This window comes from Aethina tumida, chromosome 4 (assembly GCF_024364675.1).
Source record: "Aethina tumida isolate Nest 87 chromosome 4, icAetTumi1.1, whole genome shotgun sequence".
Taxonomy (NCBI): Eukaryota; Metazoa; Arthropoda; class Insecta; order Coleoptera; family Nitidulidae; genus Aethina; species Aethina tumida.
In genome coordinates this window covers 14684742-14699475 of record NC_065438.1, presented here as the reverse complement: position 1 = coordinate 14699475, position 14734 = coordinate 14684742, and the positions used below count along the sequence as shown (strand labels likewise).

At 31.9% G+C, this 14734-nt stretch overlaps 5 protein-coding genes across 7 annotated transcripts in view; 4 read left to right on the top strand and 1 right to left on the bottom strand.

The window, feature by feature from the left end:
• Positions 1–14734, bottom strand: part of LOC109607173 (general transcriptional corepressor trfA-like) — a 214501-nt gene that overhangs the window by 51759 nt on the left and 148008 nt on the right. The window contains exon 1 of one of the 3 annotated variants that reach the window (XM_049966834.1): positions 538–555. The exons of the other annotated variants lie outside the window; for them this stretch is intronic. Within the exon in view, the coding sequence (XP_049822791.1) occupies positions 538–540 (3 nt within the window). The 5' untranslated portion in view covers positions 541–555. Of the gene's footprint in view, positions 1–537; positions 556–14734 lie in introns of those variants that run through there. 3 annotated transcript variants of the gene reach the window in all.
• On the top strand, positions 2228–2906 carry LOC126265414 (uncharacterized). The gene has a single exon (XM_049966837.1). It carries the CDS (start codon positions 2237–2239, stop codon positions 2864–2866), a length of 630 nt encoding a protein of 209 aa, XP_049822794.1. The 5' UTR covers positions 2228–2236; the 3' UTR covers positions 2867–2906.
• LOC126265339 (uncharacterized) lies at positions 3391–4020 on the top strand. The gene has a single exon (XM_049966420.1). It carries the CDS (start codon positions 3391–3393, stop codon positions 4018–4020), a length of 630 nt encoding a protein of 209 aa, XP_049822377.1.
• LOC126265338 (uncharacterized) lies at positions 4545–5174 on the top strand. Its single transcript, XM_049966418.1, has one exon. The coding sequence runs from the start codon at positions 4545–4547 to the stop codon at positions 5172–5174; it is 630 nt and encodes a 209-aa protein (XP_049822375.1).
• On the top strand, positions 5699–6328 carry LOC126265337 (uncharacterized). Its single transcript, XM_049966417.1, has one exon. The coding sequence runs from the start codon at positions 5699–5701 to the stop codon at positions 6326–6328; it is 630 nt and encodes a 209-aa protein (XP_049822374.1).

Sequence of the window (14734 nt, the reverse complement as noted above, 5' to 3'; positions counted from 1 at the left end):
AGTAGCTTTACTACTAATATGTGATTCATTTATAAGAACTGACTTATTTTTGTAATTCTAATTTTGTTCCATTACTCTTTATCAACTTATAAAGCACTGAGTAAATTAAGTTTTATTAAAATTTTGTTGAATGTATACATATGAGTACAAAACTTATTTGTAAGAACATTTTAAACAATAATGTAATTTCTATAGAAAGATCTAACCTAAAATTTTGAGAACGTTTGAAATCTTTAGAAAAATCTTTTTTCTATTACTCTTTTCTTTGCTTCTATTATATGTATGTAATGATGTTTATTTCAATAATTTTTGCAAAGGTACTTTTAGTCATCTAATTGGATAACACAGAAGTCTGACAAATACGAAACCTCTTACTACTAATAAGTGGTTCGTTTGTAAGAACTGTCTGTACATCACTGTAATTTAGATAATGATAATGCTCTCCTGACATTTCTGACTAAATAATACTTGCAACATCAAAAGCCGAACGTCAAAACAAATCAAAACTTAGTTAACAACACGCAAACACCGACGTACCATATGTAATTACTTCCTGCGACATCTTAAAACTGACGAAATCCACCCTCACTTCTCCTACTCATTCATGAACTCGAAAAAAATTGAACCAACGTATCGAGAACCGGCGCCGTGTTTCCAGAATGAACGACCCGTCATCCGAGCTCGATCATGTAAAACTGAATGATAGCGTGTGACGTCCGCGGCCAAACAGCCACCAGGCGCCCCAAATGGATTTCCACTAATGCACGCCACCAGCCCGGACCGACGTTCCTACAATGGAGCCATCGAATAATGGACGCGGCACATAATTAAATCTTAATAGCACTTAATTCCTGGTTAATATAATGGAAAATTCATGCACGGGACTCTGCAACACTGTGAGTGTGTGTTTGCCGACCGTCGAAATGTGGAAACGATAAATTTGATTAGTTGCCGGAGACAAAGGGACCAACGACAATTTATCGTACAAAGACGATTGTCTTTATTAAATTTCCAACGTAATCCGAAATATAATTTAAGAATACGCGGCAAGAGTTCCAGTTCCAGCTTTGATTCACCCATACATTAGCCCTTTGCTTATCTCCGCCACATTAAAATTCCGACTAACGCAGGTCGACGGAAAAAGTTTGCCTTGCCCGAAATTTAAGAAGTTAAAGTTTAAATACTGGAAATTTCCGCCGTATTTCCCCATTACGAGGATTTTTCTTGACCCAGCTGAAACTCACTCCCTTCAGCTGGTTAGTCTTTGACGGTGAAAGGGTTCTTGGCGGAAGTTCCACTCCCTTTGACTGCGATGTGATTTGAATTTGAATAAAACAAAGCTGAGCAAAAAAAGAGTGTCTAATTAATTATGTTGGTTATTTTCTAAACGGCTCTTTTCTGAACCCATGTTTTGATAATTAATGTCAAAGGAACATAAAATTAAATTAATTTAAGGCCTATTGTAATAAATGTTAATGAAATGAAAGTAAAATATTATAGGATAAATATAAAATGTTTCCTAGTAAGTAAGAAATCCTAGAGCAGGTGATCATGAAAGAAATAAATACATCAGAAAGAAATAAATGGCCACAAGGTATTCTTCTTTGGAATATGAGATACCTGGGCTCTATCAAAGATATTCGAAATAATGGAGTCTAAGAGTAGTATCAGTTTCAAATTATTAATGATGTCTAAGTGAATTTGTTGGCAGATTATCTATAGTGGATGTGTCGGTATCTGAACTATAATGTGATTATGAATTATTCAATCAACTTCACCCTTTTAGATATCTTAATGAGAAAAATTGCACAGGAAATATTAATTACAAGTAGATATATAATTACTTGAAGCATTTTACCAGGTATTGTCCCGATACTGTATTTTGACTTGTTAAGGATGATATTTCTATAAAATAGTGATTATTCATTAGAATATTCAGTTTATTTCTGTCTCTTCCAATTGCTGAACACATTTCACTTAAGTGGTTTCAATGATAATATTCCCTCATGTGTAATTTTAATATTTCAAAAACATTTTGAAAGTACTAAATTATTTATTAATACAATTAAAAAAAAGTTGGTGAAAATTAAAACCAAAATCATAGAAAAATAATTAATTCAAAATGTGAGTAAATTTTCAAATATCTATGGACATGTCAAATTTTATGACAGTTGTCAGTTAATCATCAGAATATTCTGTGATAAACACTTGTGCACTTAATCAATAATTTACAAACATGCCTGCCAGACGTAACATGTCACATCTAATAAGTTATTTTGAAGGAAACTTTGGAGAATTAACCAACACCATCCATTTTCTAAAGTCCGTAAAATTCACGATCGCCGCCATCAAAAAATTTGGAGCATCCATGTTGCCAGTGGTCTATATTTTGAAACGGGACGTTATGATATTATTTAACAGATACAAAAAGAATCCCAGTAGGTATCGATGTCTGGAGCAGATGATTATGGAAGAAAAATTCAACAATGGTGTAAACGGAAAGACTAATTCGTCACGAGCACTTCTGTCGATTCTTAGACACCTGAACTTCATCATACTTTTAGTAAGATTTTTGGTCGACCAGAATTTGGCACCTAATGCAGAGAAAGACTTGAAAGCGGTTATTAATGATGCCCAAATAAATTCACTGGCGTATCACCAGGAATGGTTCGGCAGGAAAATAATGAACGTTTTGGTCAAGAATTCTCCGATTACCATCAAACTTCTGTGTATTTTGTGGAAAAAACATTTTGTTAACAAGAATTATTTCCACTGTATACATACGTTCTTTCGGAACATGTTATTGTGTGTTAAAAAGCTTGAAATCTTTTACCATAAGAATGGCATTGAAGACCATTTGTGGTAAATTGGTTTTACTAATAAATATTACATTGTATACCAAACATGTTAATGTGTACTATATTTTATAATTTTTCATTGTAAAAAATATAAATATTTCAATAAAATTATGTTTCTTCAGTGAGATATTTCAATTTATTCTTGTTAAACTCATTCTAAGGACACAAAACATTTTAATTATGGTTGATATTAAATTCAATAAGTGAACGCTTTTTTGTTCGGTTTATTCTTGCTCCTTCCAATAGCTGAACATATTTCACTTGTTAAGTAATTTCAATGATAATATTTTGGAGTTCCCTCATGTGTGATTTTAATGTTTCAACAGTATTTTGAGGGTACTAATTTACTTATTAATACAATTAAAATAAAAGTTAGTGAAAGTTAAAACTAAAATCATAGAAAAACAAATAATACAAAATGTGCGCAAATTTTCAAATATCTATGGATATGTCAAATTTTCTAACAGTTGGCAGTTAATCATCAGAATATTCTGTGATAAATACTTGTGCACTTAATCAATAATTTACAAAGATGCCTGCCAGACGTAACATGTCACATCTAATAAGTTATTTTGAAGGAAACTTTGGAGAATTAACCAACACCATCCATTTTCTAAAGTCCGTAAAATTCACGATCGCCGCCATCAAAAAATTTGGAGCATCCATGTTGCCAGTGGTCTATATTTTGAAACGGGACGTTATGATATTATTTAACAGATACAAAAAGAATCCCAGTAGGTATCGATGTCTGGAGCAGATGATTATGGAAGAAAAATTCAACAATGGTGTAAACGGAAAGACTAATTCGTCACGAGCACTTCTGTCGATTCTTAGACACCTGAACTTCATCATACTTTTAGTAAGATTTTTGGTTGACCAGAATTTGGCACCTAATGCAGAGAAAGACTTGAAAGCGGTTATTAATGATGCCCAAATAAATTCACTGGCGTATCACCAGGAATGGTTCGGCAGGAAAATGATGGACGTTTTGGTCAAGAATTCTCCGATTACCATGAAACTTCTGGGTATTTTATGGAAGAAACATTTTGTTAACAAGAATTATTTCCACTGTATACATACGTTCTTTAAGAACATGTTATTGTGTGTTAAAAAGCTTGAAATCTTTTACCACAAGAATGGTATTGAAGACCATTTGTGGTAAATTGGTTTTACTAATAAATATTACATTGTATACCAAACATGTTAATGTGTACTATAGTTTGTAATTTTTCATTGTAAAAAATATAAATATTTCAATAAAATTATGTTTCTTCAGTGAGATATTTCAATTTATTCTTGCTAAACTCATTCTAAGGGCACAAAACATTTTAATTATGGTTGATATTAAATTCAATAAGTGAACGCTTTTTTGTTTGGTTTATTCTTGCTCCTTCCAATAGCTGAACATATTTCACTTGTTAAGTAATTTCAATGATAATATTTTGGAGTTCCCTCATGTGTGATTTTAATGTTTCAACAGTATTTTGATGGTACTAATTTACTTATTAATACAATTAAAATAAAAGTTAGTGAAAGTTAAAACTAAAATCATAGAAAAACAAATAATACAAAATGTGCGCAAATTTTCAAATATCTATGGATATGTCAAATTTTCTAACAGTTGGCAGTTAATCATCCGAATATTCTGTGATAAATACTTGTGCACTTAATCAATAATTTACAAAGATGCCTGCCAGACGTAACATGTCACATCTAATAAGTTATTTTGAAGGAAACTTTGGAGAATTAACCAACACCATCCATTTTCTAAAGTCCGTAAAATTCACGATCGCCGCCATCAAAAAATTTGGAGCATCCATGTTGCCAGTGGTCCACATTTTGAAACGGGACGTTATGATATTATTTAACAGATACAAAAGGAATCCCAGTAGGTATCGATGTCTGGAGCAGATGATTATGGAAGAAAAATTCAACAATGGTGTAAACGGAAAGACTAATTCGTCACGAGCACTTCTGTCGATTCTTAGACACCTGAACTTCATCATACTTTTAGTAAGATTTTTGGTTGACCAGAATTTGGCACCTAATGCAGAGAAAGACTTGAAAGCGGTTATTAATGATGCCCAAATAAATTCACTGGCGTATCACCAGGAATGGTTTGGCAGGAAAATGATGGACGTTTTGGTCAAGAATTCTCCGATTACCATGAAACTTCTGGGTATTTTGTGGAAGAAACATTTTGTTAACAAGAATTATTTCCACTGTATACATACGTTCTTTAAGAACATGTTATTGTGTGTTAAAAAGCTTGAAATCTTTTACCATAAGAATGGCATTGAAGACCATTTGTGGTAAATTGGTTTTACTAATAAATATTACATTGTATACCAAACAGGATAATGTGTACTATAGTTTGTAATTTTTCATTGTAAAAAATATAAATATTTCAATAAAATTATGTTTCTTCAGTGAGATATTTCAATTTATTTTTGCTAAACTCATTCTAAGGGCACAAAACATTTTAATTATGGTTGATATTAAATTCAATAAGTGAACGCTTTTTTGTTTGGTTTATTCCTGCCCCTTCCAATCGCTGAACACATTTCACTTGTCAAATAATTTCAATGGTAATATTTTGGAGTTCCCTCATGTGTGATTTTAATGTTTCAACAGTATTTTGATGGTACTAATTTACTTATTAATACAATTAAAATAAAAGTTAGTGAAAGTTAAAACTAAAATCATAGAAAAACAAATAATACAAAATGTGCGCAAATTTTCAAATATCTATGGATATGTCAAATTTTCTAACAGTTGGCAGTTAATCATCCGAATATTCTGTGATAAATACTTGTGCACTTAATCAATAATTTACAAAGATGCCTGCCAGACGTAACATGTCACATCTAATAAGTTATTTTGAAGGAAACTTTGGAGAATTAACCAACACCATCCATTTTCTAAAGTCCGTAAAATTCACGATCGCCGCCATCAAAAAATTTGGAGCATCCATGTTGCCAATGGTCCATATTTTGAAACGGGACGTTATGATATTATTTAACAGATACAAAAGGAATCCCAGTAGGTATCGATGTCTGGAGCAGATGATTATGGAAGAAAAATTCAACAATGGTGTAAACGGAAAGACTAATTCGTCACGAGCACTTCTGTCGATTCTTAGACACCTGAACTTCATCATACTTTTAGTAAGATTTTTGGTTAACCAGAATTTGGCACCTAATGCAGAGAAAGACTTGAAAGCGGTTATTAATGATGCCCAAATAAATTCACTGGCGTATCACCAGGAATGGTTCGGCAGGAAAATGATGGACGTTTTGGTCAAGAATTCTCCGATTACCATCAAACTTCTGTGTATTTTGTGGAAAAAACATTTTGTTAACAAGAATTATTTCCACTGTATACATACGTTCTTTAAGAACATGTTATTGTGTGTTAAAAAGCTTGAAATCTTTTACCATAAGAATGGTATTGAAGACCATTTGTGGTAAATTGGTTTTACTAATAAATATTACATTGTGTACCAAACAGGTTAATATGTACTATACTGTGTAATTTTTCATATTTCAATAAAATTATGAATCTTCAGTGAGATATTTTTATTTACTCTTGCTAAGCTCATTTTAATTATGGTTGATATTAACACTGGATATTTCTCCATTTATAAAGATTTTTCTTAACCCATCTGAAACTCACCCAGATACTCTTCTTCCCTTCAGCAAGTTAGTCTTTGATGATGAAAGGGTTCTTTGTAGAAGTACTGCTATATTAATTGAATTTAAATAAAACAAAGCTAAACAATAAAAATGCCTTCCAATATTTATACCAAATCAGTCGGTTATAACCTAAATTCACTTTTTCTGACCAACTTTTTTTGATAAATAAAGCCCAAAGAGCTAAAATTAAATTAATTTAGGGCCTATTGTAATAAACGTTAATGCCCAAATAAATTTTGTGATACGCTGTAACCGAATGCCGCTTTTCTCAAGGCATATTATTATTATCCATACAATGGTTTAATTAATATATGTTACAACCCTTTTTGGCTCCGTTGTTTGCTTTTAATTATGGTAGATATTAAATTCAATAAGCGGACGCTTCTTTGTTCCATAACGTAACATAAATAAGTTGTTTACTGTTTCGGAAAATTAAAGGAAATAATTGGAGTGAGAGCGAAATAAATTTAAACGAATAGGCACAATTTTATTTCATCTGTTGTTAAAATAAAATCATTGAAAAACAATTACCATCAAATGCCAGCAAGTGATCAAATATAATTATTGTAGTTGTCATAAGTCAATCATCAGAATATTGCATGGTAAACACTTTTGGATTTAATTAATTAATTGAACTGAAAACATGTGCAGCAGACGAAAATTCAAAAAGCTAACCCTCTATTTTGAGCGTGATCCAGATGAAGTAATCGACTTCTGGCATTTCCAAAGATCCTTGAGATTCATCGTGGGCGCCATCCAAAAATTCGGGAGGTTCATGATACCGGTGGCGTTCAGCATGAAGGGGGACATGAAAATATTGATGGACACATACAAAAATAACGGCCGTAAGTACAAGTCCATAGAACAGATGATCATGGAAGACGTACGTCAGGACGGTGGGAACGGAAGAACTGTGGCCAGAGCCGTCCTTTGGATTATGAGACATCTGGATTTTATAACTGATTTGGTGCGATATCTGATGCACGACCACTTGGAGTCTGATGCGGTGGAGGATCTGAAGGAGAGCATCCATGATACGTATATGGTCACAGTTGGGATACACCAGGGGTGGTTCGGTATGCACATGATGAACGTTTTGATCAAGAATTTTCCCGTCAACATCGACCTTCTATTTATTTTGGGACAGAAAAATTGCACCAACAAGAAATATTACAGGGAGATAGAGATTTTCTGTCAGAATATGTCTTTATGTGTCAGAAAGCTTGAGGTATTTTACTATAGGAATAATATTGATGTTTATTTGGAATAATTATATTGAAGAAAAATGTTATTATATATTTTTGATGATATTGTAGAATATATAAATAGTTCAATAAAATATTTTGATTTTTAGTCAATTTATTGTTGTTCATTGACCGAATACAAAAGAGCTTGAAGCATACCAAAATCTTGAGAAACTAATACACAGTATTAGTTAAACCAATTAAACATTAAAAACTAAAACCAAATTTTAATTATTATTGTACTAAAAATAAATTTAAAATTGGCGGTTCACAGTATAACCAACTTGAAAGGGGTTCTTATCAAACAGTAACACTTGCAAGAAAGAGAGAAACATATTTATATTAATTTGACATGATATAAAAAGAGATACAACTAAAAAATTACTCGTAACTTCATACACGTTTGAGCAACTGCAGTTAAAGATGGTGGTTAGTTAGTTAATGAGCAAAAGATTCTTTGTTAATTGCTTCTTATCTTAATTAAAATTGTACAAAAATGTCCCTCGAACGTAAGTTTAAGAGAATAAAGCATTATTTCGAAGATTTTCCAGGAGAATTAACGGACACTCGGCGTTTTTTGAGTTCATTAAAGTACACCGTGACCGTGGTCGAAAAATTAGGAATCATCATGTTACCTGTGGTTTACAGTATGAAAGGATACATTAAAATATTAACGGACAGATATAAAAGGGATCCCATTAAGTATGAAATACTAGAACAGATGATCATGGAAGAGATGCATCAGAATGAAATAAATGGAAATCACAGGGCAAGTCGAACTCTTCTATTTATTATGAGATACTTGGACTTTATATCCCAGATATTATGGCGTCTGATCATGGAAAATGTGGAGTCCTGCAGTGATATTAATTTTAAAGAGATTGTTGAAGATGCCTATGAGAATACGTTGGAGTATTGTCAAGAGTGGCTTGGCAAGGTTCTGAACTACAGGTCGATTGAGAATCCAGTCACCATCAACCTTCTAACTATTTTTGGAGGAACGAATTGCACTAATGGGAAATATTTGAAGTATATATATAATTATTGGCAGAATATGTCGTTCTTCGTTAAAAAGCTTGAAGTATTTTACGATAAAAATAATATTGAACAACGTTTGGAATAAACATGTTTTACAAATAAGTAATATTGAACTGTTTATGAGAGTTTAATTTGTTCAATTGTATAACATTATTACTGTAATTTGACTCGTTATGCTTTTGACTTTAATAAAATAAGGTTTATACATTAAGAAGCTCAGTTTATTCCTCCTATTCCCAAATACAAAAAATCCGAATTAACAACACCTGACTTAAACATCAAAATCAGAAGTGTGGTGAATCAATTAAACATTAAAAACTCACCAAATTTGAATTATTTTAATAATAAAAATAAATTTAAATTTAGAGGTTCACAGTATAACCAACCTGAAAAGGGTTCTCACTAAACAAAAACTCTTTCCCTTGCAAGAAAGACAGAAATATATTTATATTAATTTGCCATGACATAAAAAGAGACACAACTAAAATAATTGCTCGTAACCTTGGAACAAATGCAGTTAAAGATGGCGAAAGTTTGTTAATGAGTAAAAGATTCTTTGGTAATTGCTCCCATTTTTAATTAATATTTTACAAATATGTCCCTCAAACGTAAGTTCAAGAAAATACAGAAGTATTTCAAAGAATTTCCAGGAAAATTCACGTGCACTCGACTTTTTCTGAAGTCCCTAAAATACACCGTGAAAGTCGTCGAAAAATTTGGAACTGTCATGTTACCGGTTGTGTACAGTATGAAAGGATACATTAAAATATTAAAGGACATATATAAAAAAGATCCCTGTAAGTACGAAATACTAGAAGAGATGATCATGGAAGAGGTACAACAGAATGGAAGTCACAAGGTAAGACGAGCTCTTCTTTGGATTATGAGATACCTGGACTTTATATCCCACATATTATGGCGTCTGATCATGGAAAAAGTGGAGTCCAACAGTGATTTCAATTTTAAAGAGATTGTTGATCAAGCCTATGTGGTTACGTTGGCGTATTATCAAAAGTGGATGGGCAAACATCTGGACTGTAATTCGGTTAACTTTCCGACCACCATCAACCTTCTAACTATTTTGGGAGGACAACAATGCACAAAAGGGAAGTATTTCAAGTATATATATAATTATTGGCAGAATATGTCGTTTTGCATTAGTAAATTCGGAGTATTTTACCATAAGAATAATATTGAACAAAATTTGGGATAAACAGATTTTGGTACTGCTGCCAAGTTCCTTCCAATCACCGAACACATTTTAATTATTAACTGGTTATTAATGGTAATATTTTGGAGCTTCACCATGTCTGATTTTTATGTTTTTAACAATGTTTTGTTTTGAATACAATTAAAGTAAAAATTGGTTAAAAACAATATCATAAAAAAACAATTAGTACAAAATGTGAGCAAATGCTTAAATACTACATCTATGGACATTTCAAAATCACTTGTGAGTCAATCATCAGAAAATTCTGTTATAAACACCTTTACATTTAACCAATATTTTGATTAAATATGTCAGCCAAACGTAGTGTCATATAACTAATGCACTATTTCGAAGGAAACCAAAAAGGTTTAAGCAACAGACTGCATTTTCTAAAGTCCTTAAAATTCACGGTTGCCGCCATCAAAAAATTTGGAAGATTCATGTTACCAGTGGTGCACACCATGAAAGGCGACCTCATGATATTATTCAACAGATAGAAAAAGAATCCACGTAAGTACCGATTTCTAGAGCAAATGATCATGAACGAAATACATCAGAATGGTATTAACGGAAAGAATAATGCAACACAAGCGCTTCTTTGGATTTTGAGACATCTGAACTTTGTGATACGTTTGTTAAGATTTTTGGTCTTCCAACACTTGGAGCCTGATAGGGTGAGAAATTTGAAAGATGGTATTAATGATGCCTGCTCAAATCCACTGACGAACTATATACATATTTTCTGGCGGAATATGTTGTTGTGTATTACAAAGTTTAAGGGTTTTACGATAAGAATAAAATTGAACAACGTTTGGAATAAACAGCTTTTACAAATAAGTAATATTGAACTGTTTACGAGAGTTCAATTGTATAACATTATTACTGTAATTTGACTTGTTATGCTTTTGACTTTAATAAAATAAGGTTTATACATTAAGATACTTAGTTTATTTCTCCTATTTCCGAATACAAAAAATCCGAATTAACAACACCTGACTCAAACATCGAAATCAGAAGTGTGGTGAACCAATTAAACATTAAAATCTCACCAAATTTGAATTATTTTAATAATAAAAATAAATTTAAATTTAGTGGTTCACAGTATAATCAACCTGAAAAGGGTTCTCACTAAACAAAAACTCGTTCCCTTGCAAGAAAGAGAGAAATATATTTATATTACTTTGCTATGACATAAAAAGAGACACAAATAAAGTATTTGCTCGTAACTTTGGAACAAATGCAGTTAAAGATGGCGGAAGTTTGTTAATGAGCAAAAGATTCTTTGATAATTGTTCCTATTTTTAATTAATATTTTACAAATATGTCCCTCAGGAGTAAGTTTAATAAAATACAGTGTTATTTCGAAGAATTTCCAGGAGAATTAACGGACACTCAACTTTTTCTGAGGTCCTTAAAATACACCATGACAGTCGTCGAAAAATTTGGAACTGTCATGTTACCTGTGGTGTACAGTATGAAAGGATACACTAAAATATTAAAGGACAGATATAAAAAAGATCCCATTAAGTATGAAATACTAGAACAGATGATCATGGAAGAGGTACATCAGAATGGAAGTCACAAGTTAAGACGAGCTCTTCTTTGGATTATGAGATACCTGGACTTTATATCCCACATATTATGGCGTCTGATCATGGAAAAAATGGAATTCAACAGTGATTTCAATTTTCAATGGATTGTTGATGAAGCCTATCTGGTTACGTTGGCGTATTATCAAAAGTGGATGGGCCATCATCTGAACTGTAATTTGGTTAACAATCCGGCCACCATCAACCTTCTAACTATTTTGGCAGGAAAACAATGCACAAACGGGAAGTATTTGAAGTATGTATATAATTACTGGCAGAATATGTCGTTTTTCGTTAGTAAACTTGGACTATTTTACGAAAAGAATAATATTGAACAACATTTTGAATAAACAGATTTAGCTACTGCAGCCAAGTTTCTTCCAATCACCAAACACATTTTAATTATTAACTGGTTATTAATGGTAATATTTTGGAGCTTCACCATTTTTGATTTTTATGTTTTTAACAATGTTTTGTTTTGAATACAATTAATGTAAAAATTGGTTAAAAACAATATCATAGAAAAATAATTAGTACGATGTTTAAATACTATATCTATGGACATTTCAAATATCATTTGTCAGTCAATCATCAGAATATTCTGTGATAAACACCTTTACATTTAACCAATATTTTAATCAAATATGTCCGTCAAACGTAGCGTCACACAACTAATGCACTATTTCGAAGGAGACCAAAAAGGTTTAACCAACACCCTGCATTTTCTAAAGTCCTTAAAATTCACGGTTGCCGCCATCAAAAAATTTGGAAGATTCATGTTACCAGTGGTGCACACCATGAAAGGCGACCTCATGATATTATACGACAGATACAAAAAGAATCCACGTAAGTACCGATTCCTGGAGCAAATGATCATGGACGAAATACATCAGAATGGTATTAACGGACAAAATAATACAACACGAGCGCTTCTTTGGATTTTGAGACATCTGAACTTTGTGATACGTTTGTTAAGATTTTTGGTCGTCCAACACTTGAAACCTGATAGGGTGAGAAATTTGAAAGAGGGTATTAATGATGCCTACACAAATTCACTGGCGAATTATCAGGGATGGTTCGGCAGCCACATGATGGAGGTTTTGGTCAAGAATAATCCTATTACCATTAACCTTCTAGATGTTTTGTGGCAGAGAAATTGTATTAGCAAGAAATATTTCAAGTATATACACATTTTCTGGCGTAATATGTTGCTGTGTGTTACAAAGCTTGAAAGGTTTTACAATAGTAATAATATTGAAGAATATTTGATGTAAATAGGCTTCGCAAATACATATTATATTGTATGCCTAATATTTTAATTTGTTCAATACTATTATTATGTTGCTTTCTTCATACCAATAAATTTTTAATACAGTATTGGCAGAAGGTAGAGCAAATTTTTTAAAATTCAAATTTGTCCTGATCAAAATATATATATTAAAAATTAATTTCCCTTTATATATTTTACAATTACATAGTTAAACCATAAAAAAATGAAGAGTTTAATTTTACTGATGATAGTAGAAGAGCAACTGATGCTATCTAAAATTTTATTACTACAAATAATTTGTAATTCTACACTAATATATTGTAAAATTCCCATTATTATGAATAATTTCCAAACACCTTTTTTAAATGGAAAGCAACATATGGTCAATAAGATTTGGGTCTATATTTTGCCAAAACTCTTGTAGAATCGTCATTAAAAATTGCTTTGTGTCTTTTTTTGTTGTTCACTACCTCCAATAAGTTTTCAATGAAGTTTGGATTGGGAAATTGATATGATCAGTTTATAACAATAACTTTTTCCTATAAAAACCACTGCTTCAAATATTTTGAAGTGTACTTCGGGTCATTATCTTGTTGAAAATTAAGTTTTAGTGGCATATTTTTATCTGAATACGGTACCATTTTGTTCCTCAATATTTCTTTATATATAAAACGATCCATTATATCCTCGATTCAACAAAGAGGACCCATTTAACGTGTTTAACAGCGAGTATGGTAAACTTTTCATGAATAGGTCGCCTTACATCACAGCTAACCAGATTAAACTTTATTTCATCACTTCAGATAGTCTCCAATCATTTAAAGTCCAATGTAAAAGGGACCTAAATTCTGATTCGTCTGTTCTTCTCTGATAATAGTTGTTTTTTGATTGGCCTACTAGGTTACTACAAGACCCCCTTGTAGTGACCTATTTCTTACATTTCTTGAAGAAGCAATAATTCCAAGTTGTGTCTCAAGTAGGCACACGAAAGGATCTTTTTTGGAGTGGGAGAAAATTTATTCATCCTGAAACCTGTTGGTTTTTTCTTGGTCGTCCAGTTTTATTATTTCCTTCCACATCACCACATCATTTTGATGACTAAAAATTGTTGCAGATTTTGTAGAGGTTAATGACATTTAGTAAAATGTTTCTCTACTTTTTGCCAACCTAATATTTAGTTTTTTGCTGTTCTCGCGACTTCGTCTGATAGCGTATTGAATACGACCGTTTCCTAGACGGTGATCTCGAGATTCCAAAGATTCTTGAGCCCTTAACAATGAATGACGCGTTCTATCTGATTGTAATCGTTCATTCCTCTCAGAAGTACTCTCATTCGACCTAGACATGGACATCCGTAATCTACAATTTGTAAGACGACTTTCCCTATCTTGTTTAGATTCATTTTCACGTCGCAATCTTTGGCTTTTGGCCTTTCTCATATTTTTAGAGAGATTTGACTTTCTTATAGGCATAACTAAATAATAGAAAAAAACAACTATCTACGTTACTAACTAAATAAAATAACCTATAAATAATTTATCAATTTCAATGTAAATCTGAATATTGAACACAAATGTACTTAATTTACAATTATTTATAATTATTACTTAAAGGTAAAAAAGGAAAGCAGTAAAAATGTAACAAAATATTTTGAATTAAGATAAGATAAGATAAGATAAGAAGAACGGATCGGTGGAATTATAAAAGATACCTATCAATCAAATCAAACTATCAATCAATCGTTGGTGGGAGAAGTGGTGGGAGGCGCCCGACGTGACGGCCCAGTGAGCATGGTACTGAACAGTACTTGGACATTGCATTTGAAAAGTA